This window comes from Ochotona princeps, chromosome 17, assembly GCF_030435755.1.
Source record: "Ochotona princeps isolate mOchPri1 chromosome 17, mOchPri1.hap1, whole genome shotgun sequence".
Classification (NCBI taxonomy): Eukaryota; Metazoa; Chordata; class Mammalia; order Lagomorpha; family Ochotonidae; genus Ochotona; species Ochotona princeps.
In genome coordinates, this window is record NC_080848.1 from 5304985 (window position 1) to 5329125 (window position 24141).

The 24141-nt window shown below is 47.7% G+C and overlaps 1 protein-coding gene across 6 annotated transcripts in view; it reads left to right on the top strand.

Moving 5' to 3' along the window:
- SLC39A11 (solute carrier family 39 member 11) overlaps positions 1 to 24141 on the top strand; it is a 378198-nt gene that overhangs the window by 121125 nt on the left and 232932 nt on the right. For 4 of the 6 annotated variants that reach the window (XM_058676223.1, XM_058676224.1, XM_058676222.1 and 1 more), the window contains exon 4: positions 1968 to 2123. The exons of the other annotated variants lie outside the window; for them this stretch is intronic. In XM_058676223.1, the coding sequence (XP_058532206.1) occupies positions 1968 to 2123 (156 nt within the window). The remainder of the gene's footprint in view (positions 1 to 1967; positions 2124 to 24141) is intronic. 6 annotated transcript variants of the gene reach the window in all.

Sequence of the window (24141 nt, forward strand, 5' to 3'; positions counted from 1 at the left end):
CTTTCCGCTTGCACGTGTTGATTCCAGCACGTGGCTTCTCCCTGCATGTTGGGTAGCTCACCTCTGGGAAAGCTGTGTGTTTCTGATCAGTAGGTGCAGAACAATGTTAGCACTGTCATGGTGCATGGGGATGGAAGGGGATTTTGGAGAGAAGAGTGGGCCTTGGTGTGTGAAGGAACTGAGCCTGGAGGCTGGGAAGTACTGGTGCTGCCAAGGACACCTGGTTCTGTCCTCACAACCGTGCGGCTTTAGAGGTGCTGGGGGTGGGACTGCCCTGGAATGCGTAAGCAGAGATTTGCTGGACAGGTCAAGTTTAAAACAAGTGCCAGGGGCCTCTCTGTCCCTGTGCTTCCTGGCCAGGTGCTCCTTGATGGGGAATTTCCTGGGAATGGCAGCTTCCAAGGGCTGCTGGGTGCTAAGGGGAGGAGACAGACTGGAAGAGGGATGTCTTCCACCATACCAGGGAGGAGGAGCCCTCAGGCCCCCTTTGGTGGTCTTTTCTGACAAAACCCCATCAACCTCGGGCCCCCACTATTTCGATGGGACATTTTCGTTCTTCCTGGGAATTTTAGAGGAAGATGCTGTTTTTCCATGGGGGAGGGGACACTAAGGCTTGTTTTTTTTTCTCTGGGAGAACTTGGCTCTGAGCAGGTTGACTGTGTGTGTGAATGATGATGGCGGAGGGGGAGGGAGTCCGTGGCTCCCTGCTCGGGTTGGTTCTTGATCGTTGCTGTTGGAATGCCTGGTGTTGTCATGCAGGATGTTATTTTGGAGATGGGTGATGTGGCAGCAAGGCATCCTTAGGTAATTTTTGGAAATCCATTCAACATTTTGTCTGTTGTTGATGACTGTCACACAGTGACAATGATGGGGAGTGGGTGTACCACAGCCAAGAAGGTGTCATGACCTCTGTAAGAGTAAATGGCTGTGGGGGAGTGTCAGACTTGGTCAGCGCTGAAGAACTTCAGATCAAATGGAGCTTGCTGACATTTGAGATCAACCCCATTTTTCTCTTTTCCTGCGTGTTGCTCCTCTCATTGAGTTGATTGTGGTCCTCGAATGATTGATTTTTTGAATCTGACACTTACTGCCTAGGCAACCTTGGACCAATCAAAACTGCAACTTGGAGAGACTCAGCTCCATGAGAGCTTTAGGAAGTGTTTGTTACAATGATGATTTGTAGGAGATCCAGCGCAAGGGCTTGGTCCCTGGACGCAGCAGGTGATCAATCATTATTAGTCCCCCTCTTCCTTTCTAAAGATAAGGAAATTGATGGAACCATAGGGCGTTGAGTTACGGGCCGACTTCACATATTTCAGAGGCTGCCGTTGATCACAGAAGCAGGATGTTGTCTTTGGCGCTCTAGGGAGCAGCTGAAGAGCTAATAGATAAAAATGGAAGGAAGGCGGGTTTCAGTTCAACATAAGGAAGAACTTTGTAATAATTAGAGTTGCGTTATAATGTAGTGGGGCTCATGAAGTAATGAGCAATTTGTCTTGAGAGTATTCAATTAGAACAGGATTTCTCAGCAACGTGATCGCTGACCTTTGGGGCTGGATAATACTTTGTTAGCGGGGGTTGTGGCGGGCATCTGTAGGATGTGAACCAGTGCCCTGGGGCACCACTCATTGGATACCAGTGCAGTTAAACCCTCATGCCCCGTCCCCAAAGCGACAACTGAAAATGTCTCCAGATACTGCCACCTGTTCCTTAAAAGGTCAGATGACTTGTGCTAGAGGCTGCAGGGCAGTAACCTGAACTCCATCCTCCCACAGTCCTCTGTGTCTGACCTAACATTCTCAACAATATTGAGAACTCTCAATATTGTTCTTTGGTTTGGGATGATGCCTGGGGGTCAAGGCCATATGAGATGGGAGGATTCCGTTTGGGCCACAGAGGGCACCTGTGTTCCCTGCTTGTAAACCCATCTGCGGTTTCCTTAACATGGCTCCCTCTGGTCTTTGTAGGTCATGTTGGCAGCTTCCTATTGGTCCCTCCTGGCTCCAGCGGTTGAGATGGCCATGTCCGGGGGCTTTGGTGCCTTCGCCTTTTTCCCAGTGGCTGTGGGTTTCACCCTGGGAGCCACCTTCGTCTACCTGGCTGACCTCCTGATGCCGCACCTGGTGAGTACAGCTTCTTTTTGACCCATCGCAGCAGCACGTGTCCAGCTTGGTGCAGGGTGTGTCTGGCTGTCTGTCTCTGCTAAACAGTAAATGGCCTCTAAACAGACAAGGGTTAGAGGAACTCCGTGGAGATTTCTTCCTTCGAGAGAATAATCTCTTGTTAATAAGACTCCCTTGATTACATTCCAATACAGATTTCAGTAACAATGTGGAGAGTAGCTGATATTGTGTATACAGGAGGGTACTTGAGAACCCTTGCCTGGCGGGGTGGGAGTGGATTCAGCACATGGTTAGGGTGCTGCATGGTCTTTGGCACCCCATTTTAGACTGCCTGGGTTTAACCCTCCACTCCAGTTTCTTGCTCATGAGCACCCTGGAAAGCAGCGGGTGATGGCTCAAGCATGTAGGTCCCTGCTGCCCACATGGGAGACCTAGATCGAGATCTGGTCTCCTGGTTTCACATGGTCCAGCCCTGGCCGTTGGTAGGTATTTGGAGAGGGAGCTAGAGAGTAGAAGAGCTCTCTGTTTGTCTCTTTTAAATAAAATGAAAGTAAATAAATACAAATTTTAAAAAGTTCATGAAGAAATGAAATTAACAGATAAGTTTAGGGCTAGGGGGACCTGCTGTTGTGGCACAGTAGGTTAAACTACTGGCTGCAGTGAGCTTCCCATGTAAACATCAGTTTAAGTCCAGGCTACTCTACTTCCATTTCTGTTTCGTGCTGATGTGTCCAAGTCTCTGGACCCCTACCATTCCTGTGGGAGACCTGGGTGGGGTTCTGGCCACTGCCTGATCCAGCTCTGGCATTGCAGACATTTGGGACTGAACCAGTAGATGGAAGCTTTCTTTCTCTCTCTGTTGCTCTGACTGTCAAAAGACATACACTTATTTTGATTTCAAAAACGTTTAAAAATCATGCATGTAAGAAGTCTTCAGAAAGTTCATGGAAAATGTGTGTTATGAAAAAAAAAAACTCCATGGGGATTTCAAACATTCTTTTTTCCCACCCAAAATAAACTTAATCTTTTTAATTCCATTTTTTTTCCCTATAAACTTGTTGAGAGACACTCATGCAGGAGTACACTTGATCCTGGCAGAAGTGAGTGACCGTGACCATGGCCTTGGCCCCTGAAGGGCTCACAATTTTGTCAGGAAGATGGCAGCATGGCTGACTCTCATGTAAGGCCTCGACCGAGCAGCACATCAGGAAGGACTGGTAGGAGGAGGCAGGAAGGCTGGCCAGCAGGGTCTGGGTTTGAACTCAGCTTCTGGCGCTTACTGATTCTGCTCTGATTCGCCTCCTTAAAATCTGAGGAGGAAGGCTCTGGCAGTTTGTAAACATATCAAAATGTTCAAACGCACTGGAATTCAGGGGGTGAGCCAGAAATGTTTTTTTTGAGATGGCGTTGGTGAGTTGGATTTGGGAATGAGCATGCGCAGGGGCTTGCTCGCAGAGAACGCAGTAGCAAGTACAGCCTGGAGCCAGCTGTGAGCACCCAGCCAAGAGCTGGGCTGGACCGTGTCCTAGAGATGGGCAGGCCAACACAGCCTTGTCTGACACTGACCCCGGCATGCAGCAGAGGCTAACAGAAGTGCCCCTGAGCTGGTGCTTGGGTTCCCTGTATAATCAGATAGGGCAGAGGTGCAGGAAGAACCCACGTCGGGGGTGAATGGGGTCACAGGCCATTCCTTTCATCAGATCGTGCCAGCTGAGGTTAAGTCAGGCTCACTGGGGTCAATGGATGTGTACCCCAGGAGGGGCAGACAGTCACAGCTAAGCGGGTGTGACGCTGGAGTGGACAGCTGTAAGACTGCCGGAGGGAAGACCATCTGTCATCAATTGTTCATTAGCAGCTTGAATAGCAATGTCTATGTGTACCTCCTGGACATCCTGCCTCCTGGCTGTTGAGTGAGAACTTCTGGAGTCTATCTTCCCGCCCCCCGCCAGGGCTGCCACGCTCTGCCCTCAGGTGCGCCCTGGTTACCTATGAACTTGTCCTCAGAGTGTGGTCACCTGCTGTCACAGGAAGGCCTGGCGGCCGGCCCTCCCAGCTCACCAGCGGCCAGCAGTCTGGCCGGGTGACAATGCACAGCTCCTCCCGAGCTGCCTTCTGCTCTCCCACCCGAGTTCACAGGACAGCCTCTTCTCAGGGGATCCCCGCAGCCATGCTTGGTCGTTTCTGCTGCTCCCGGGGTGTGTGAGCCTGGAGGGGTGCTGTCAGCTGTGTTTGATCAGCTGTTTCAGTGGAGGGCCTTTTTCTGGGCAGTGTAAATAGTGGCCAACCAATTCGTACTGTGAAGCGGTTCTTTTTTTTTTTTTTTTTTTTTAACCTTTTGGCTCATGTTTGTTCTAACAAATGCTTTGAATGTGGAGATGCTCCCAGAGGGAAGTGCTAGATTTATGATGCAGGAAACTGGGAATGGTCCGAGAGAGGGCCAGGAGCATCTGTGGAGGAAGGGTAGTGGCTCAGGAAGGGGTGTGGGTCCCGAGCACCCAGGGTCTCAGGAACCACCTGTTACTGCATCTGTGTTCTGGGAGCTCTTAGAAGAAAATGGATTCTGGGGAATTCATGTGAGAAGGCAAGAAGGCACTGCAAACAGATGAGAGTTCTAATCGCTGCCATCCCTGGATCCAAGCATCATCATCCGAGTCGTGCTTGGGAACAGCCTGCAGACATGGCCAGTGAGAGGTGTCCCTTGGTGTAAGGCAGAAAGGGTGACAGCTTGAGTGCTGGTGTTAGCTGGGTTTGGGTTTGGGGTCCTTATGGTTGTCTGATATGGCTGGTGGACCCCAGGGAATTAAAGGAATCCATTTTACGGGTTGGCAGTGCCTCAGTGTGGGAATGCGTTTTCTTAGGATATTTGTTTCTATTGGCATTTCTGGCTTTTGAGGTTGTAGGAGACTTCTTTGGATTCATTCAGCATAAGAGTTTTTCAGTCCCTGATTTGTTCCAGTTAAGGACACAGCCCTCCTGTCCCACATGTGGCCCCAGGAGCACAAGGAGTCTGCTGGAGAAGCTTCAGAGGTTTTGTTTTTATTTGGGGATGGGTACTGCCATCCTTGGCAGTGAACAGGGAGTATCTGTGTACAAATGACCCCAGCATCTCCTCTGTGTCCCTTGACAGAACCAAAGAGTGTCACCCCATCTCTGTTATGTCACTGGGGAATAAAGCCAATGTACACGCCCAGCATGGGCTGCAGTGTGGCTTAGGGGTATCGCGGTGGTGCCTCGCTGGGCACGGTTCAAGCCCAGGTCCCACCGCCTGGGAACATCAGAGGCGCGGATTCAGCTTGTGGGGTGCAGCCACGCTCTGGGGCTGATGGGAAGGAGGTGGTTAACATCTCACTGTATCCCTTGATCCCCGCTCTGCTCAGCCTGAAGCAAAGTATTGTTCATGAAAAAGGTTTTACTCATAACAACCTGTCAGGCTGAAGCCGTCACTATGTTGTTAACTTCAGATGCATCAAGTCGCTCTCTGCCGGGCTGGTATTTATTTCCATTTATTTATCTGGGAATAAAGGAGAGGAGGCTTGTGCGGGAGCAGTGACAGGGAAATGAGCGGACAGAGATTTACAGAGACTTTGCCAAATGGTATGTTAATGAAAGGGGGAGAGAGACAAGGATGGTGCAGCCTGCCAGGCCCCGTGAGAGGCTGGCTGAGGGCAAAGTGTGCTCAGGGCCAGCCCAAGCCCAGCGTCCCCCTTAACATGGACTTAGGGAAGGGCTGGCATTGTGGTGCAAACAGTGAAGCAGTGCAATATGGCCCCATGGACTCAGGCATCCATCCACGTGGGAGACCCAGCTGAAGTTCCAGGCTCCTGGCCTCAGCCTGGCACATCCCTGGCCGTTGTATCCATCTGGGGGAGTGAACCAGTTGGATCTCGATGTCACTTTCAGATAAACAACATCAGTCTTTAGGAATAAGGTGGGCCCAGGAAGAACAGCTCACACGGACGTCTTTATGACCTATGCATGTTTTGCTTCTCTGGAAAGTTAAGGGGTGGTGGTAGGCAGGAAATCTTCACTTTCACTAGCACAATGATGTTCTACTGGTGGTTCAGTCGAGGGGTAGGGTTGAGATGGAGGGTCTTACATGTGTCCCCGAGTCTTGTGTCTATTTCTTTTGTCACATCTGCATCACAACTTTATAATACAAGAATTTCATTATAAAATAATTTCGAAGAAGTCTGATGTAACAACCCTGCCCTATTTCACCTGCTTCCTAGACCAACTGGTTAAGCAAGTGCAGTCTTCATTTCATTGGGTATTGTTCTAGTCTTTTCCTTCCTTTTCTGAAAGCTGGTTATGATGCGTTTTGAACATACTGACAGAGAAACCCTCTCTGCACTTGTTTGTACTGTTTGCGTCACCTCGGCGTTGGCTGGAATTGACTCTTGAGCATGCACCCTTCTCCATCCCTAGGGTTGCACATGGCTGAAGTCAAGTCTCAGCCTTGTCTTTTGTGTGATTACTCAAACGTATAATTTTTATATTTATTTTTATTGGAAAGTCAGATATACAGAGAGGAGGAGAAACAGAGAGGAAGATCCATCTGATGATTCACTCCCCAAGTGACCACAAGGGCCAGTGCTGTGCCAATCCAGGCCAGGAACCAGGAACTTCCTCCAGGTCTCCCACACGGGTGCAGAGTCCCAAGGCTTTGGGCCATCCTCGACTGCTTTCCCAGGCCACAAGCAGGGAGCCGGATGGGAAGTGGAGCTGCCAGGACTAGAACTGGTGCCCATATGGGATCCTGGAGCGTTCAAGGCGAGGACTTTAGCTGCTAGGCCACTGTGCTGGGCCCGCTTGCTGTCATCTTAGCGCATGGCCAGCATTGTGCTGTCTTGATGCTGGGCATACTACAGTCTCTCCGTACTGGGGTCCTTGGGTTGCCTGTGCCCCTGTGTGCTGCATGTGTGTGTATCTGGAAATGTGGTCCGGTTGTGTGCTTCCCAGGAAGCAGTGGGGACACACTGCCTGCGAGGCTGCTGCTGCTTGCTTTTCTCAGCTTGCCCTGGGCTTGGTAGTCTCCTCCCTGGGAGCTAGGTGCTCCCTGCTCCGTCCTCCCTTCTCTCTCTTGGTATTTGAGGAAGAGGCTGCCCGAGAGTCCTGGTGCCTCCACCTAAGGCTGGCGCGTTCTCTCTCTCTCTCTCTCTCTCTCTCTCTCTCTCTCTCTCTCTCTCTCAGACTTGGCCCCTGAGTCTGCTCAGGCAGGTTTCTGAGTAACCCACTTCCATCTTCTCAAGTTTTCCAAATCTCAGATTATGTTCCGTTGCTTTTAGTTCTCATTGTCATGATAGTGGAGATGCCTGTAGGCAAACTTCACCTAACAGAAGGTGCGTCTACTGTTAATGTGTACTCAACCTTTGGCCATTTGGAGCTGCTGCATATGGCGACTGTCTGGAAGTGACAGATGTGGCAGGGGGGCCATTTCCATCCCCAGAGGGAATGCATTTCTCCCCTCCTTAGATTGTCCCGTCCTCAGCATGCTGATCCTGGTTCCCGGAAGAATCAGAGAGAAGGAGAGAGGAGGAGGAGGGAGAAAGGAAGGAGAGCCTGCAGGTGTCTCTTGGAGAAGCCGTGAAGGAGACCTCAGGAGGACGCACAGAGAGGGTGTAAGCTAAAGCTCAGGCTGCCGGAGGAGCCCGGCTAGCCTTGCGGGGAAGCTGAGCCCTGGCCCTCCGTCTCCGTGTAGCGTTTTCATCTGGTCTTTGCTGAAGATTATGATATGTGCTATGATTCTACACTGTGAGGAGTGTGTCCTGGGGTTGCTGTTGATAGCCAGGCAGGGCTGGAGAGAACCCCTGGCATTGCAACACAGCCTCTCATTGGGTAACACAGGAGAGGCCAGCTGTGGGGGTGGACTGGGCAGCTGCTGCTGTCAAAGGTTGCTGTTTTGGGGTTAGTATTGTAGCATAATGAATTAAGCTGTCATGTGCAACACTGGCATACCATATTGAAGTGCCGGTTTCAAGTCCCGCCTGCTCCACCTCATCCCAGCTACCTACTAATACACCTGGAAAAGCAGTGGAAGATGGCCCATTGCCTGGGCCTGCACCATTCCCATGGGAGACCTGGATGGAGCTCCTGACTTTGGCCTGGCTCAGCCCTGGCCATTACAGCCATTTTGAAGGTGAATCAATGGGTGGAAGATCTGTCACTTTGCCTGCTTGAAAATAGGTTATTGTTTTCCAGTGGGACCTCTCGCTTAAGTCTCTGGGTGTCTGTACACAGCTTGGGCTGCGCTAACAAAAGACCATGAAGGCTGGCTGACTTCAACAGCAGGAATTTTTATATTTATTTGATGATGTTTACATAGTTGAGAAGGATGTACACCCCAGTCAGACTGGACCAGAGCCATCCTAATGGCACCATGTAACTGAACCACTGCATCTGAGTCAAAAAACTATTTGTTTATTTGTAAGAGGGAGAGAACAAGATCGATTCGCAGCTGGCTACTAGGGGTGGTTAGAGTTTCAACATCTGAATTTTACTAAAAATATTTTATGTATTTGGTAATTTGATAGAGAAAGATACACATAGACACACACCCCTTCCACCTTTGGCTTATTTCCCAAACTCCCCAGGTCACTGGGGCTGGGCCAGGATGAAGCCAGAAGCAGGAACTCAGCCAAGGTCTCCCACGTGGTTGGCAGGGACACGACCGTCTGAGTCGTCTGCCAGGTCACTGCGGCTGGGTCAGGGTGAAGCCAGAAGCCAGGACTGAATCCAGGTTTCCCACATGGTTGGCAGGGACATGGCCATCTGAGTCATCTCCCAGGTTCTGCATTAGCAGGAAGAAGCGGAGCCTAGATGAGTGTCCCAACTGGGATGTCAGCCTCAAGGTGCCTGGACTGGGGGCTAACCCATGCTGGTAGCACCCAGTGTGGGTTAGTGCTTCAGGTTGCAATGTGATGTAGCTGTGAGCTCAGAGCAACGGAGGTCACTGCTGTTGAGCGTCAACCTGGGGAGCCTTGGGAAAGGATTTCTCGAGCACAGAGACCCTTCAGTCTTCTCCGACACAGAAGGGGTGATGTGTTGTCCCCAGGGAGGCGTTTGGCACTTGGGAGCCCACAGGTCCCGCCCCACCTGTAGAACACTGGCATCAGGCCCCGCTGGGCAGCAGTGTCTCCCCAGGGGCAAGCAGCAGCTGTGGATGGGACTGTTCCTGCTGCCTCTGGAGCCATTCCACAGCCTCCTGTGACTTTCCTCCACCCACAGGGGAGCAGACGCCCTGTCTCTTCAGCTGGCAGTGAGAGCTCAAGCTGAGAGGCTAATGTGTCAGCACTCATGAGTGATGTCATGGCCGCACTTGTGTCACCCACCACGTCTGGCTTGATTGGCCATGCCTGTGTCACCCACTGCCTCCTGATTGATTGGGGTATAGATCACTTAGCTTGGGGAGGCAAGTCCTAGGGGGAGGTAGAGAGTTTTGGAATCAGGGAAGAAAGAGCGAGTGAAGTTTGGGATGGTTTGACCACATTGCGTGTGGCATGGAGGGAGCCCTTTTAATTACAGTTGTTGGAAAAGCTGAAGCCGTGTGCTCCCCCAGATCATGCCTGAGGAAGCCAATGATGCTGGTGTATGTGAAGGCATTCCTGTCCCAGGGTCTCTGGGATACACCGTGTCCTCCTCTCATAGCCAGGGCCCCAGAGCCTCTTTCCAGTCCCAGGGGTAAAAATAGGAAGAGTTTGTCATACTTCACCTGAATGAGACAGAGATGGTCAAAGAAATAGAATCATAGATGAAATGGCCGTGGTTGCTTAACAGCCAGTGCCACGGTCTCATCTCGGCTTGCCGCTGGGTTGGAGTGTGTTCATGGATGCCTTTCTTGCCAGACACTCACTTTGTCCATTGGTTCCCCTGGGAGAAGAGATAGGCCTGCTGCGCTCTGGCTAAGCCCCCATCAGCACACAGCAGCTTCCTTTCTTCCTGTAGCCATCTTCTCAAACTCCCCCCTCTCTCTTATGCAGGATAGACCAAGAAACTGCACCTGCTGCTCAGGAAGCCACCCTGCAGACCCAAGCCTGCAGCAAGAGAAGCAAGCTGGGGAGGCTGGACAGGCTGAGGGAACTTGAGGAAAACAAGTGGAGAGCAGAAGGGCCCTGGCGTGGCTGCCGTTGGCATGAGCGCCCCTTTGTGGCTGCAACGGCTGCTGCTCTCTCCTGGGTGGGCCTGTGTTAGGGCTGTGTGCACACTCGTGACTACTTTAGTTTTATTTTTAATGGAACAGAAGCTTATTTTTGCTCAGTCCTGTTTCTACTCCAGTGAAGAGCCTTGGGAAGATCACTGCAGGACCGTCGTTCTGCGGTGGTCTGACCCCGCTAGGCCCCTGGTAGGAGAGCTGCTGACTGGGCCTTCCTTGCAGGCTGCACACCACTGCCATTGCAGGACACCCGCCCCAGAGATGGGGCGTCACTTTCCTATCCCTGGAGTGGACTTTGGCCTTTTGTACAGGAGTAGGTTTGGGAGCTGGGAGAGTTATTCCTCTGGATGCTGAGGCCACTGCCTTTGCACTAGTAGCTTTTCCTTTATGTCTTTTCTGGAGCTCCACAGAGATGGAAAGGTTTTACCTTTCCATGAATGGTCACGGAAAATGGCCTGTGTGTATGCCCACACACTGGTGTATGCAGACGTCCACACATATATACACACATGCTCATGCGTGTGTACACATACGCTAACAGGGCCACACACGGGCAGAGAGCCCTGGGCACATCTCAGGCATCCCTGAGCTCAGACCTCGTGGACGAGGCCCCGTTGTTCTTGTTGCAGGATTTCGCAGTGCCCACAGCTGGCTCTGTTAGAAGCTGGCATCCCGCCCCGAGGTTGGTGAAGCCCTGGGAGCAGCCTGGATCGGCCAGTGAGGCATCCCAGGCCTGCCACATCTGCGATACAGGGATTGCAGCAGATTTTAGAAGAGCCTCATGGCCAGAAGCTTGAGTTTTTAGTGTTGAGTTGAAGCAGAAGTTCTCCCAGGTTCTTTGATTTTGCCTGTCCTTCCTTAGAAATACTGCTGCAAGCCAGATGCCCCTGAAGGGGGTTGCTGCTGCCAAAACAATATCAGAGTCTGTGTGGCATTAACAACAGGATAGCGCCAGGTTCCAGCTGGTTCAGTTCCTGATTGCCATTCTCTTCCTGGCTTGCGTATGGCTGCTTTCTTGTGTCCTCACATGGAAGGGTAGTTAGTAGCAAGCTCTCTGATGGCTTTTTCTTTTTAAAGATTCATTTGTTTGTTGAGAGAGAGAGAGGTTGATATTGCATCCACTGGGTCACTCCCCAGATGGCAACAATGGGCAGAGCTGAATCAGGCTGAAGTCAGGGGCTCTCCCACAGGGTGGCAGGGCCCTGAGGACTTGGGCCATCTTCTGCTTCCTTCTTAGATGTGTCAGTAAGGAGCTGGACGGGAAATGGAGCAGCTCAAAAGAAACGTTGGCTTGGCAGGTGGCAGTATAACCTGGTGCTCCCCAATGCTGGTGTCCTTTTCTTATAATGACACCAGTGCTATGACAAGGGTCCTGCCATTACGACCTCACCTAACTTATCTCTGAAAGGTGATTAGCAATGGTGGTGGTGATGGTGAGGACAGAAAGGGCTTTAGAGGCCGTGAAAGTTTCCCAAAGGCAATTTTTAATTGCACATTTCTTTAGATAATAGGAAAAGGAATGTGGTTCTTCACTTTTTTCCCCTCACTGAAGTTAATAGTATTCCTTGCCTTGATTTCTCTTTTGTTCAGATATTACTATAGCCATTCTAGCTTCCTTTTATTAGAAGTTTGCAATGTAATATATTTTTCCACTCTCATACTTATAACCTGTGTCTTTCTGTTTAATAAATCACACATAATTGGGTTTTACTTTTTGTCTAATGTAAGTTTTTTCATTGGAATGACTAGTAATTACATTGAATGTAATTACTGATATGATTAGATTCTTACCCTCTGGTTGTTTTCTATCTATTCAATTCCCCACCCTCCTACCATTTTGATTATAATGTGCTTTCGTGGGGTTTTCTTCATTCTCTGTTTGTCTTCTCTATTATAGTTCATATATCCCTCTTTCTTGCCGTTCTAGTAATTTTTTATTATGTGTTCGTCATGTGATTTCCATATTGTTGAGATTTTGAATTTTGTTGCTTTTCCTTAGCAAGTTTTGAGTTGTGTTATGGAACACAATAGGCTGGTGGTGCAGTTTAATAGTGTCAAAGCTAAGTCTTCACTTTTGTTGGGATGGGCAGGCCTTATAGCAGGGCTGCAGTAACTTCTGGTTAATTATGCTTCCTGGAATTGTGCTTCTTGGATTTGTAAATTGACATTTAAAATATTTACTTACTTATTATTTATTTTTGATGGGCAGAGTATGAGAAAGAGAGAGAAAGAGAAAAATCTTTTCTGTCTTCTGGGCCACTCCCCAAATGACCACAATGACTGGAGCTGGTCCAGGCTGGAGCCAGGAGTCTGGCATTCAGTCTGGGTCTCTCATGTAGGTGGCTGGAGCACAGGTACTCAGGCCAGCAACTGTCACTTTTAAGGAGCATTAGCAGGGAATCGGATTAGAAGCAGAGCAGATTGGATTCTAACAGCAGTCCAAAGTGACCTGTTGGTGTTTCAAGCAGCCATTCAACAGGCTGTACCACAATGGCATTTTTTTTATAAAGCTTACATTCTAGAAAAAGCAATTTCGTAATTCATTCTTCAGACTTCAATTACAAGTGCATATTAGACTAACAACATGTTACCGAGACCACTAATCTTTTTATCTTTATGCTTTTATTTGAACACATGTGTTGATCCAATCAGATGTGGTGGTTCATTTGTTTGTGGTGTCTGGTGTGTTATTAAGCTTATCTAAGAATTTGTTGATTTATTAAACAATAAGTCTTGTTTTAGTTCCAGGATTTCCTTTATGTTCCTTTTCCACTTTTTAGAGATAGCTTCCACATTTCTGTGTCTGTCTTACTGTTTGCCTGTTTGTTGTGTCAATCCTTTCCTTTACATATCTGAAGATATTTACAACAGTGATTATGAGCTCTGTGTTAGCTACGTCACACCTATAAGCTCCGGATCCCTTCTTACCAGCTTAGGAACAAACTCTGACTGTGGATCATCATTTTGGTCTCTGCATATCTAGTAATATTTTTTTATGTGTTAGACATCGCTGGTTTTTTTTTTTTTTTTTTTTTTTGAGAGTTTTGTCATCTCAGAGTTTTGGATTTCCTTCTGACAGGCAGTTAATTTACTGATACTTGATCTGATTCTGAAAAAAAAAAGATTTAGCTGTAGGATTTGCTAGAATGGATATGCAGTCCTTTACTCAGCAGCTAGAACTGCTGTCCCCTAAGGGCAATCTTTTGGGTTTTCATTGAATGACCAATATGCACAGTGAGCTTTATCTACCTTTAGTAACTGGGGCTCCATCCCAGCACCATATAACTTCTGGAATCTCTGTCTGACTCACAGTCCGCTAGAAATGATGGTCTTCCAGGCCTCGCAGCGTTTCTGTTTGCAGGTGCCTAGCTGAGGATGTTGGCAGCAATTGAAGGATAGCCCTCTGCAGGTCTCTGGAGCTCCTTCTTGGTACAGCTTTCTGGCGGGGGTTCCCTGCTTGGCCAATTTCAGCTGCTCCAGTCTTCCTCACACAGAGCGTCCAGGAGGGCATGGACGGCTCCTTTAAGGTGTTTCCTGTCGTGAATGGATCATAGGCCCTGCATTGTCTGTCATCCGGTCCCCAAAAAGAGTTGCTTCATATAACTTACCCAGTTGTGTAGTTGTTCACTCCCTGTCCCATTGGGATTCATTTAAAGCATTTGTTCTAGATTCTTTGCAAGTACTCAGGGCCTCATTGTATTTTCTCCCTCAAATTTTCCTGCCTTTCATGGGCAGCTAGCAACAAGGCTGTCAGAGGGAGAAGCTGCTGTGCGTTTCTGAAACAGTTTCTATTTTTCTGCATGCATTATTGATGTCTGCTGCAGGGATCTTTGCTGCATTCAGGCCACAGACATTTCTTTTTAGGGTTTTTAATTAGCAGGCACTCAAGTAGGGAGCTGGAGGCTCTTGATCCCGGTGTTTAGTTGTGTGTTGCCTCAGACGGCAGGAATCATGATAATTGGATAATAAGCCGGATATGGGCTGAGGCAGAGAAGTGGTCAAGGAGATAGGTGGGTGAGGAGAAGAGGTCCAGGATGACCGGAAGGTGACTGGACTGAACTCTGTTCCAGGGTTTCTCAGGTGTAGCTGTGGCCTCCTGGACCGGCTCTGTGAAATGGCTTGTATTTACAAAATCACTTCTTTGCAATGGTGCACTTGACCTCTCCCTCAGGGGATTCTTTTGTATGTAAAGGATTGATCTGCTTTTTAAAATGCAGCTTTTTGGGCCCAGGCATGCTGAACACTGGTGATCAGTAACCTTCTTGAGTGAGTGAGTGAGTGCTAGAGAGAGAGGGAAAGAGAGAGGACGGTGAGAGAGCAGAAGAGTCTTGCTGTGAATTGCTGTCACACACCCTGCCTCCCCAAGACAGCCTGGTTCCGTCTGCCTGCTCGCTGAAGCAGGTGCCAGTCCCAGTCCCTTCCTGCTGCCCTCTCCCCAGTTTCTAAGAGCTGTCCTTCTCTGTCAGTCTCCACCGAGGACGCTGTTCCATGACGTCCACTCACATCTTCCCAAGGACATTTGCCATATCCTTCTTGGGGAGCAGTAGAAAGCTCAAGCACAGTTGTAACCGTAAAGCATTCCATGATACTTTGGGTAGAGTTGTATCTTTTATCACAAGTTAGGAAAAGTTGAAGGCCAACTCACATTTCAGCAACTTGTTTTCATAGTGGCTGAGGTTTCTGCCTTCAGTAGGGTGGGGGTGGGGAGAAGAGGGACAGCAAGGCATTCTGCCTTGGGTTTGTGTGCGCAGTTGAGCTGTGGCCCTCAACACTGCCAGATCTTTATCCCCAGAACCCAAGCGGTTACTGTATGGAGCAGAAGGATCTTTTGGGATGTGATTAAGTCAAGAATCTTGAGAGGAGGAGATAATCCTGGATTAGCTCCAGGGTGGCCCCTGAAAGTATTTACAGGTTCATTAAAGTAGGAGGCAGAGGCGGGGTTGAGGGGTGGGTCTGCAGATAAGAAGGGTGGGTCTGCAGGGGTAAAGCGTTGAGCTAGGAGGTGAGGAATAAATTCTTTTCTGGGACTCCCTGACAGCTTGATGGCATGTTGATTTTGGCTTTCTGGACTCAAGAATGATGAGAGAATGAATTTCTGTTGGTTTAAAGCCATCAAGTCTAGGAAGACCTGTTGGAGCAGTCCACGGGAGACTCATATTGTTAGTTCGTGCCTTGGTTACCTGTTCCTCTTGCCACTCTGAGGAGCTGCCATTGCCCTGTGCTCTGCGCCAAGGAAATTTGACCATCATCACCTTTTCTCTGGCTTCCAACAGCTTACCGCTCATGGGGAATGCCTATCTGAAAGTCTCAGTATGGAGACTGGTGCACACATGGGTTGGGCATGGGACAGAGCTGCCAATAGCACAGGCTTTGGAGCCGCCCTGGCTAAGGTCAGCTCCATGCTCTGCTGCTGCTGGCTATGGGGGCTTCAGCAAGCTTCCCAGCATCTTTCCCTTTAAATCTCACTGGACCTCCTGCACAGAGTTTTTGGTAGGGATTCAGTGGATTGCTTCATTTCATTCATTCAAAGACTTTTTTTTTTCACATGTCACCATCTTGAAAAGGGGGACACATCCATAGGTAACAGCAAGTCATTGATTAGTGGACAAGGTGGCTTTCCTAGTAATACCTGTAGTAGAGGTGTGTCTTCCAGTAGGTGGCATCTTGGAATTGATGTATATGGTAATATATGCAGATATGCCTAGTTTCGTGCCTGGGCCTCCTTAGAGTTCAACAACCATTAGTGACCATGGTGTTGGTATTTCAGAGGTGCCAGACACACAGAGGATTTCAGATGCAACTTCACCTTTCTGATAGTTACTGCCCACCATGATCTGTAACCCCCTCTTTTCTTTTTTTTTTTTTTTTTTTTTTTTTTTTTTTTTTTTGTGTGTGTGTGCAATTTTTTTATTATTATTAATTTCATTGCATAATGTGACACATTTGTTTTTATGCACTGGAATTCCCCCCACCCCTCCCCAAACCCTCCCCCCACCCCCACGGTGGATTACTCCACCTTGTTGCATTTCCATAGTTCAAATTCAGTTGACATTCTTTCATTGGAGGTTTTGACCAATCATAAAGTCCAGCATCTTATTGTCTTGGTAAGTTTTCTTGTTGAGACCATCTCTGGTCTGAAGGTAGAACCAACAGAGTATCATCCCAATCAAGTAAAAAACCCAACATAATATTTACAACCATTTACAACATTATGGCATTAATTGACATGGTATTGATTAACCAATATGTTACTAGAGAAACGCATGTTCTCGGCCACAACCTGTGACTTCCTCATGGACATTTCAATTTTGGTTTATATTTAACCATGTTCTATATACCTTAGAATGGCTATATATTGCTATTCAGCTGTCTCTTGTCTATTTCTATGTTAGTATTTAGCATTTTATAGCATTGAAGCATGATTTTGCTGAACCTGGTTGTTTTTCGGGTAGTCTAACTCTATAACTTTAACAGGACAAATGTCAACAGTTTAGGTGAACGGTTTTGGGAGGGGTGTGCAGAGAAATCCTCAACACCCCAGAGAGGAGTAACTGATCTTTGTGTACCACCCAGTGAGTTATAAGTGCATCCCAGCTGGCCGCTTCCTGTCTGTTTCTAAACTTTCCTAGTTGTTCTCTGTCTATCTATTCTAATTTGTTTGTTCATGTTTGTTTGTTGTGAGGGGTTTCTGGAGCAATCCTGATGGTCCTTACAAAAGAGGGTGGGGACCCAAAGTTGGAAGCAGGCAAGGGCCAGAGAAAGCTCCTCTCCCTAGTTCCGATGGAAGTTTACTGTTCTTCTGTTTCTGCGGACCGCTCAGGGATCCTGGTTGTCGTTCCGATGACCCTGGATCCTTCAAAGGAGGAATTGGGCTTCTTCCATCCCACATTGTAGGTCCAAATGGGAATGGGTGACCTCAGAGTTCTTGGCCTCTGAAGGCACTCCTTTTCCCCCGTAGTCTCCTTGGCGGTAGGGATGTAGTCCTCGGTGGTCGTACTGATAGTCCTTGGTGAGGCTTTGGGAGTCCTGAGGGTTGGGATACAAGCCTCCTCCTGTCCCCCTGCTCCACTCTGGGGTCCCCTCCTGCTCTATGCGTATGACCTCCTGTTAAGAGGTTGTTAGGATTGCTCCTGATTCCCTCCACATGTCTTTGTAGTTTTGCTATTGTCTAATGCTGACTCCAGTCTGCTGTCTATGAGTTACCTGTTATGATCCTGATGGGTTATACTTCCCCCGTCTTCCTCACACCTACTGGGGTGATGTAAGATCTCTCTGCCCTCCCTCCCATTTCCAAGTATCATAGGGCCTTACAAGTTTATTAGGTCTTACAATTCTTGATGCAGATCATAAGCAATCTGACTCATATCGATTGTTGGTTCATTGGCCACCTCACAACGTCCTGTTGCATGAGACACAGGCTGTTTGGGGTTGAAACAATATTACTGTTTTCTGGATTGACTTCATTTCATGACAGCGACATCAATTACCACCACCACAACAACATCAACAACAGAGTATAGCACCCTAATAAAATAATGCGCCTCTGAGTAACCTATACATGCTTAATTAAAAGGAAACACAGAAGTCTTTTGGGAAAAATGATGCCATCGTCTGCTTCATGAGCACATGATGAATTCTAGTGGAAAGAGATTGTTTGGGAGCAATCAGACTGACATAAAAACATTACCGCAGTCTTGTTCAGTCTGTCCAGCCTCTCATTAAACTCTGGAAATTGTTGATGCATTTTGAAGCCAAACTCGACCTGACCAGCCTTCTACCCATCCCAGATAAATACTGGCATATGAACTTCATTTAGCAATCCCACCCCTATCTTGGTTTCGTGTTCATCAGAGGGGTAGTTACCTAGGAGGAAGATGTCCATTATTTCCCTACTAGGACACTCGAGCTCCTGGGTCTTGGTTTGGTTGGTAATTCAATCTGCTTCTAATAGTTCTTATGGGTAATCTCATTCAAACCTTCATGTCTCAGTCCCACTCTTGCCCTAGTGTTTATGTTTACTATTGCTGGGAATCACCAGAAATTCATCTCTGACCGACACAAAGGCTGTCTTATTCAAGAGTGTCAATGGGCAGCTTTTTCTGATCATAAAACTCCATAGCTCGCCGCCGGGCGGCCCGCAGGCAGAGCCTGGCACCATTTGGTGCACTGGCCGCCTGAAGCCGGGGACCCCCTCACTGCCTTGCGGCGGTGGTCTTGGCATGCTGAGTCCTGGTTCTCGGGTCCGGCCTGGTTGGTAACCCCCTCTTTTCCACATATGCTGTCTCTCCAAGCCTTTCCATTGTCGTGGCACAGGGGAGCCTGTGGGCTTTGCGTAATGTGTTGAGCCCTCTCCTCCTCCTGCCTCCCGCTTGGCAGAAACCATCCAGGTGTGTGCATGACTTTGGGTGACTTTGAACTCCTCCCCGTGACCTCTGAAATCATAGATCCTGATTTGCCCTGTATGCCTTTCCTCCTTCTTATGTCTGAGTCTGGATTCTGTCTGGTAGCAATGGGGTAGTTGCCCCAACTTGTCTTAAGGCCTATACCTGTCATTCTGGGATGAGGCTGACACGTGGGCAGAGGCCTGCTGACTAGGAGGGAGTTGTTTGCTGGAGAAAAAGGATGATTAGTGTGGAAAGAGGGGGAGAGGAACATGGAGAGGGGGCAGAGGGAGAGGGAGCCCGTGGCCTTCCAAGGCTTCTCCCACATGTGAAGGAATGCTAATGCTCACTTCTTTTTTTTTTTTACAATTAATCCAATATATATATATTTTACATTTTATTATTATTATTATTATTTTATGATACAGTCCCATAGGCTCCTGGCATTTCCCCTATCCCTTCCCCAATTCTCTCCCCCCACCACTTAGTTCCTCTGTATCATTACTAAAATATAGTTCTTCATACACAGTCATATGTCCATCATTGCGGGCATAGACAATGGCAGAGAGTCCAGCATCCTATTGTCAAGATATAGTGAACAGTTTATTGTAAGTCCATCTTTGTCTGGAAGTAGAAATTCATACTGCATTGTATCCTCCCATCTGGATGTTAGTCTCCATTCCACAGCTACTGTACATCCCCTTAAGTGAAAAGTCATAATACAAAATCAACAGTATAAAGAAAAATAGAAATTTACAATGCCATGAAGTTAAATGACATGTTACTAGATATGACAGTCTTCATTACACAGCTACTATACATCCCCTTAAATGAAAAGCCACAAAACAAAATCGACATCAGGGAGAAAAAAGAAATTATCTACACCAAGAAGTTAAATAATGTGCTACTAAATGACTGATGTGTAGCTGAAGAAATGAAAATCAAGAACCTTCTTGAAGAAAATGATGCTACTGTATGATCTACGAGTCATTGAATGATTTAATCAGAAGAAAGTGTTTTGAAGAGATGAAACTAACAGAAAACAACAAAACCCATGTGATATACTTTCCGCTGATTTTTGTTGGTGAAGTGTGTCTCTTCTAGAAAACAAATAGATGTTGTTTTGTTTTTTAATCCATTATACTAATCTGTGATGTTTGATTGAGTTTAAGCCATTTACATTCAGAGTTTAATATGTATGGATGGTACTTTGGTCCTGTCATTTTAGGAATGGGTTGTTCATTGGTTTAGTCTTTTGTTGTCATTTTCCTGGGATGTTCTTCCCATTTGCCTTTGGTTTTGTTGGGTGCTATTCCTCTTCTCTGTTAAGAAAACATCTTGAAGTATCATTTGTAGGGCAGGTTTGAAAGAGGCAAATTCTTTTAACTTTACTGTGGAAGAATTTTATTTCATCTTCAAAGACAAAAGAAAGCTTTGCTGGATATGTTATCGTAGGCTGACAATTTTTTTTCTTTAGAATCTGGAATATGTCACTCCATTCTATTCTGGCCTGTAGAGTTTCCTGTGAGAGATCTCCTGTGAGCTTAATTGGCATTCCTTTATATGTCATTTGATTTTTTTCATGTGCACATTTAAGGATCTTTTCCTTATGTTCAGTTGAAGAGAGCTTGATAATCATGTGTCTTGGTGAAGATCGCTTTTGATCAAGCCTGTTGGGAGCTCTGTGCCCCTCCTTTATGTTGTTTCCCAATTCTTCCTCTAGATTAGGGAAATTTTCCTTTATTATTTCATTAAATACATTTGCAAACTCAGCTTCTCTTTCTGCACCTTCTGGGACTCCCATAACTGTTATATTTGGCCTCTTAATAGTGTCTTTTAATTCTTGAATACATTTTTTGGCCTGATCCAGCTCTGCTTCAAGCTTTTTGTTTGCTTCCCCCTGATGACAGGAAATATCTTCCAATTCTGAGATTCTTTCTTCTGCTTGCTTCATTCTATTTTGGAGACTCTCCATTGTACTTTTAATTTGCTCTACTATGTTCTTAATTTCTGATATACCAGCCTTGATTTGCTTTATTGGTTCCTTAAATTCTTTGAACTCTTATATGTGCTTCTCATTTTTGACTATAAGTTTTAAAATGAGTTTTATGAATTCTGTATGTCCCCATTTTCTCGATGTCTTTCTCAGTTAACTCTGAGGTTGGCATAGGGTTTTGCTCCTTTGCAGGGGAGTTTTCGGTAATATTCATTGTGCCTTTGTCTCTTCTTCTGCTCTTGGTCATTGCACTTTTGGTTAGCAGAGTCTTCTCCTTGGGGCAGGTTTCTAAGCTCTGTCACCCACAGGTCTACAATGCGATTTTATTTATTGCAGTTGGTACACAACTTTTTCCTTGCAGCCACTTGTGCCACAACCTCCAGCGAGTTCCAGGTCTGGGTTCTTATGTTAGATTTCCACTGTGGTCTCCACAGGCCCAGCTCCTGGCTCACCACTCTCCACCTACTGTGATATCATGCTGAGGTTGCACCGTTGTCTCGGCAACCTTTCTCCCACTTCTGGTTGGAGCAGGTCCCAGGATTAGAGAGACACCAGGTGTCCTATATAATTAGGTTGTTGGTGGCACTGATCTTGCCAGAACCTGTTGGACGGTAGGTCTGGGTGCCACACGGACCTATTTTGACCCGTACGATGCCACAGTCAGTATTATTTTCCTGCAGGACCAGTGCAATCCGTGGAACTCAGTGAGTTCTCAAGAGCTCAGCACATGCACAGTTCACTGTTGTCCCCTGCAGTCCCAAAGCTATTACCACAGCGTACAAAATGGCGCCTGACATACACTACTAGAGTTCTTGATCTGCTGGCCTTCAGGTCTTAGGGCTACCCAGACCTATCTTGGCTGGAACCTGTAGAATGCCACGTCACTGCAGTTCACTGAGTCAGAAATGAGTTCACTCCCAGCTCAGCATATGCTCAGTCCTTTTCCTTGCCTTTGCCTTCTTACGCAAAATGGTGTCCAATTCGGCTCTAGGGGGGCTGACTGAGCTGTGAAATCCACCCTGTTCTGGCACTGCCTGTCTGTGATCTGCTGCTCTGTCTCTGCTCCTAGTCAAATCAAACGGACCAGCAGGACGGACAGTTCTTTGTCTGGGTTTACCGCCCAAGTTCCCAGTGAAAGTCCCTTCCCACCTGGTTGCTGCTGGAGTTGCGGCTGCTGGTGGAGTTCACATCGCCGTTAGCTGAATGCTGCTGGAGTATCAGTTACTGCAACACCACACTGTTGTGTGCGCTGCTTTCCTGTGTCTGTCAGTCTCCAGGTACCCCTCTGCTGTTGTTCTGTCCTCTCCTATTTCCTGGAATGTGTCCTCTCTGCTTCATCCTGATTAAATGTTTTTCTGTCCGTTTAAACGTGTCCTTACCCTATTCCACCATCTTGATTCTCCAATGCTCACTTCTTAGTGCTCTAAACATGTGTCTGAAATTCCCTCCAAACCTCACGTCAGGGCTCCTTTAAGCCTCTGAAATGAGAGCCTTCCATGGCTTGGGGTGTGAGGTGCTGAGCAGGTTTTCTGATGGGAAGGGGTTCTATGCCCCAAGGGCTGAGCCCTGCGTGGTTCCTGTGCTGAAAAGGCCTGTTGGAGCTCTGTCTAGTTTTTAATTAATTTTTCAGCAGACCCACAGCGTGGGAGGATCCAGTATTATTGCATTGTAGACAGAGACATGTCTGGGGAGCGGAATACATTTTTTTTTTTGAGGGCAGCAGTGAGAAAGAGGGACAGTCAAAAAGTGAAGCCTGTAGTGGGATGATCGGTAGTTCCAGAAGGAGATGTTCGTCTTGTTTGTAGAGCCCAGGTGTTTGCTTTCCAAACAGGAGCCATTCGGAGAGGTTACAGCCTGAGAACTTTGCTACCCATCACTGTGTTGAGAGGTGGGGCCATGCTTAGCTCATGGCTGCCCTCCTGACCTCTCCGAATCAGCACTGACCTCATCAATATTGTCCTCTTCATTCTCAGGGAGGCTTCACAGACACTTTAGCTTTCTGTTCTAGACCTCTGTCATGATCAGGTCAGAAAGCTCTTCCCAACAGCTACTGGGAAGTTGCTCTTCTTCTAGGTCCAACGCCATGCTGCTTTGCCAGCCTTCCAGGCTCGAGCGCCAGAGTTTGGATTCTGGCTGCCCCGTTTCTGTCTCGGCTCCCTGCTAATGTGCCTGGAAAAGCAGTCGAGGATGGTCCAGGTGCTTTGGCTCCTGCCCTCTTCCATGTGGGAGTCCCAGGTGGAATTCCTGGCTCCTGGCTTCAGCCTGGACCCGTCCTGGCCATTGCAGCCATTGGGGGAGTAAACCAGTGGATGGAAGATCTCTCTCTCTCTGTCATTCACATAAGTCAATAAATAAGTCTTTCAAAAGATCCTCCTCATCTCGTTTTGTCCTTCTCTGTGACTGTAGTGAATGCCATTGACTACCTCCCACCTCCTAAAATCAGGGTATCCCATACGATCTGTGTTCCTGGTAAGTTTCCTGAGTTGTTCTGTGGTTCAGTCATGGATGAGTTTGTACACAGTGAATTCTTGGAGTATCCCAGAGCAGCTGCAGGTGGGGCGTGGGTCTGGACTTCAGAGACTTTTTCAGACATTTGTAGTCTTGTGTGCCAAACAATGAGTCTGCTTCCCTTTTCTCCTCACGCCCCACTGGCCTCTTCTCGGCAGCTCTCTGTTTTGCTGTGACTCACTTCATGCCAACATTTGGTGCCAGGCACTTTGCTGTACAGGGCAGTAATTGTGTAGATGTGGGTATGAGATGGGGGTGTTGGATACACATGACCCCATCAACTGGGGGCATCATGGGAGGCTTCCTGGATTTGGTGCGTAAGTGTAGACGTAGAGATTAAGTTGACATTTGTCAGTTTGTCAGGTGGATTTATTTGAGAGGAATCAATGGGATATGCATTTCTAACAAAGGGAGCAGTATCCTTTTTTTTTTTTTTTTTTTTTTTTTTTTAAGATCTGTTTATTTGAAAAGTAGGGTGGTAGGAAAAGGAGAGATAGAGAAAGAGATCTTCCATCTGCAGTGGTTGGGCCTGGGCCAGGCTGATCCCAAGAGCCTGGAACCCGATCTGGGTGTCCCACATGGGTGGCAAGGACCCAGGTGCGTGGGCCATCTTCCTCTGCTTTTCTAGGCACACTAGCAAGGAGCCAATTCACTTCCAAAATAGCAGTGACAGCCAGAGTCAGGAGCTTCATTCTGTCTCCCACATGGGTGCAAATGCTAAAGTACTTGGGTCAGATCCCACTGTCTTCCTAGGCACATCGGTAGGAAGCTGGATTGGAAGCCGAGCAGCCAGGACTTGAAGCAGCACTCTGATATGGAATGCTGACATTGAAGGGGATGGCTTGACTTGCTGTCTCACAACACTGCCCCTTGCAAGCAAGTCACTGTAAAGCAGATACCTCAGCAGGAGATAGCAGCCTTCTCCTTGTACTATCCTTTCTTGGTGAATCCTTCTATCTACCTACTAAATCATTTATTCCAGTT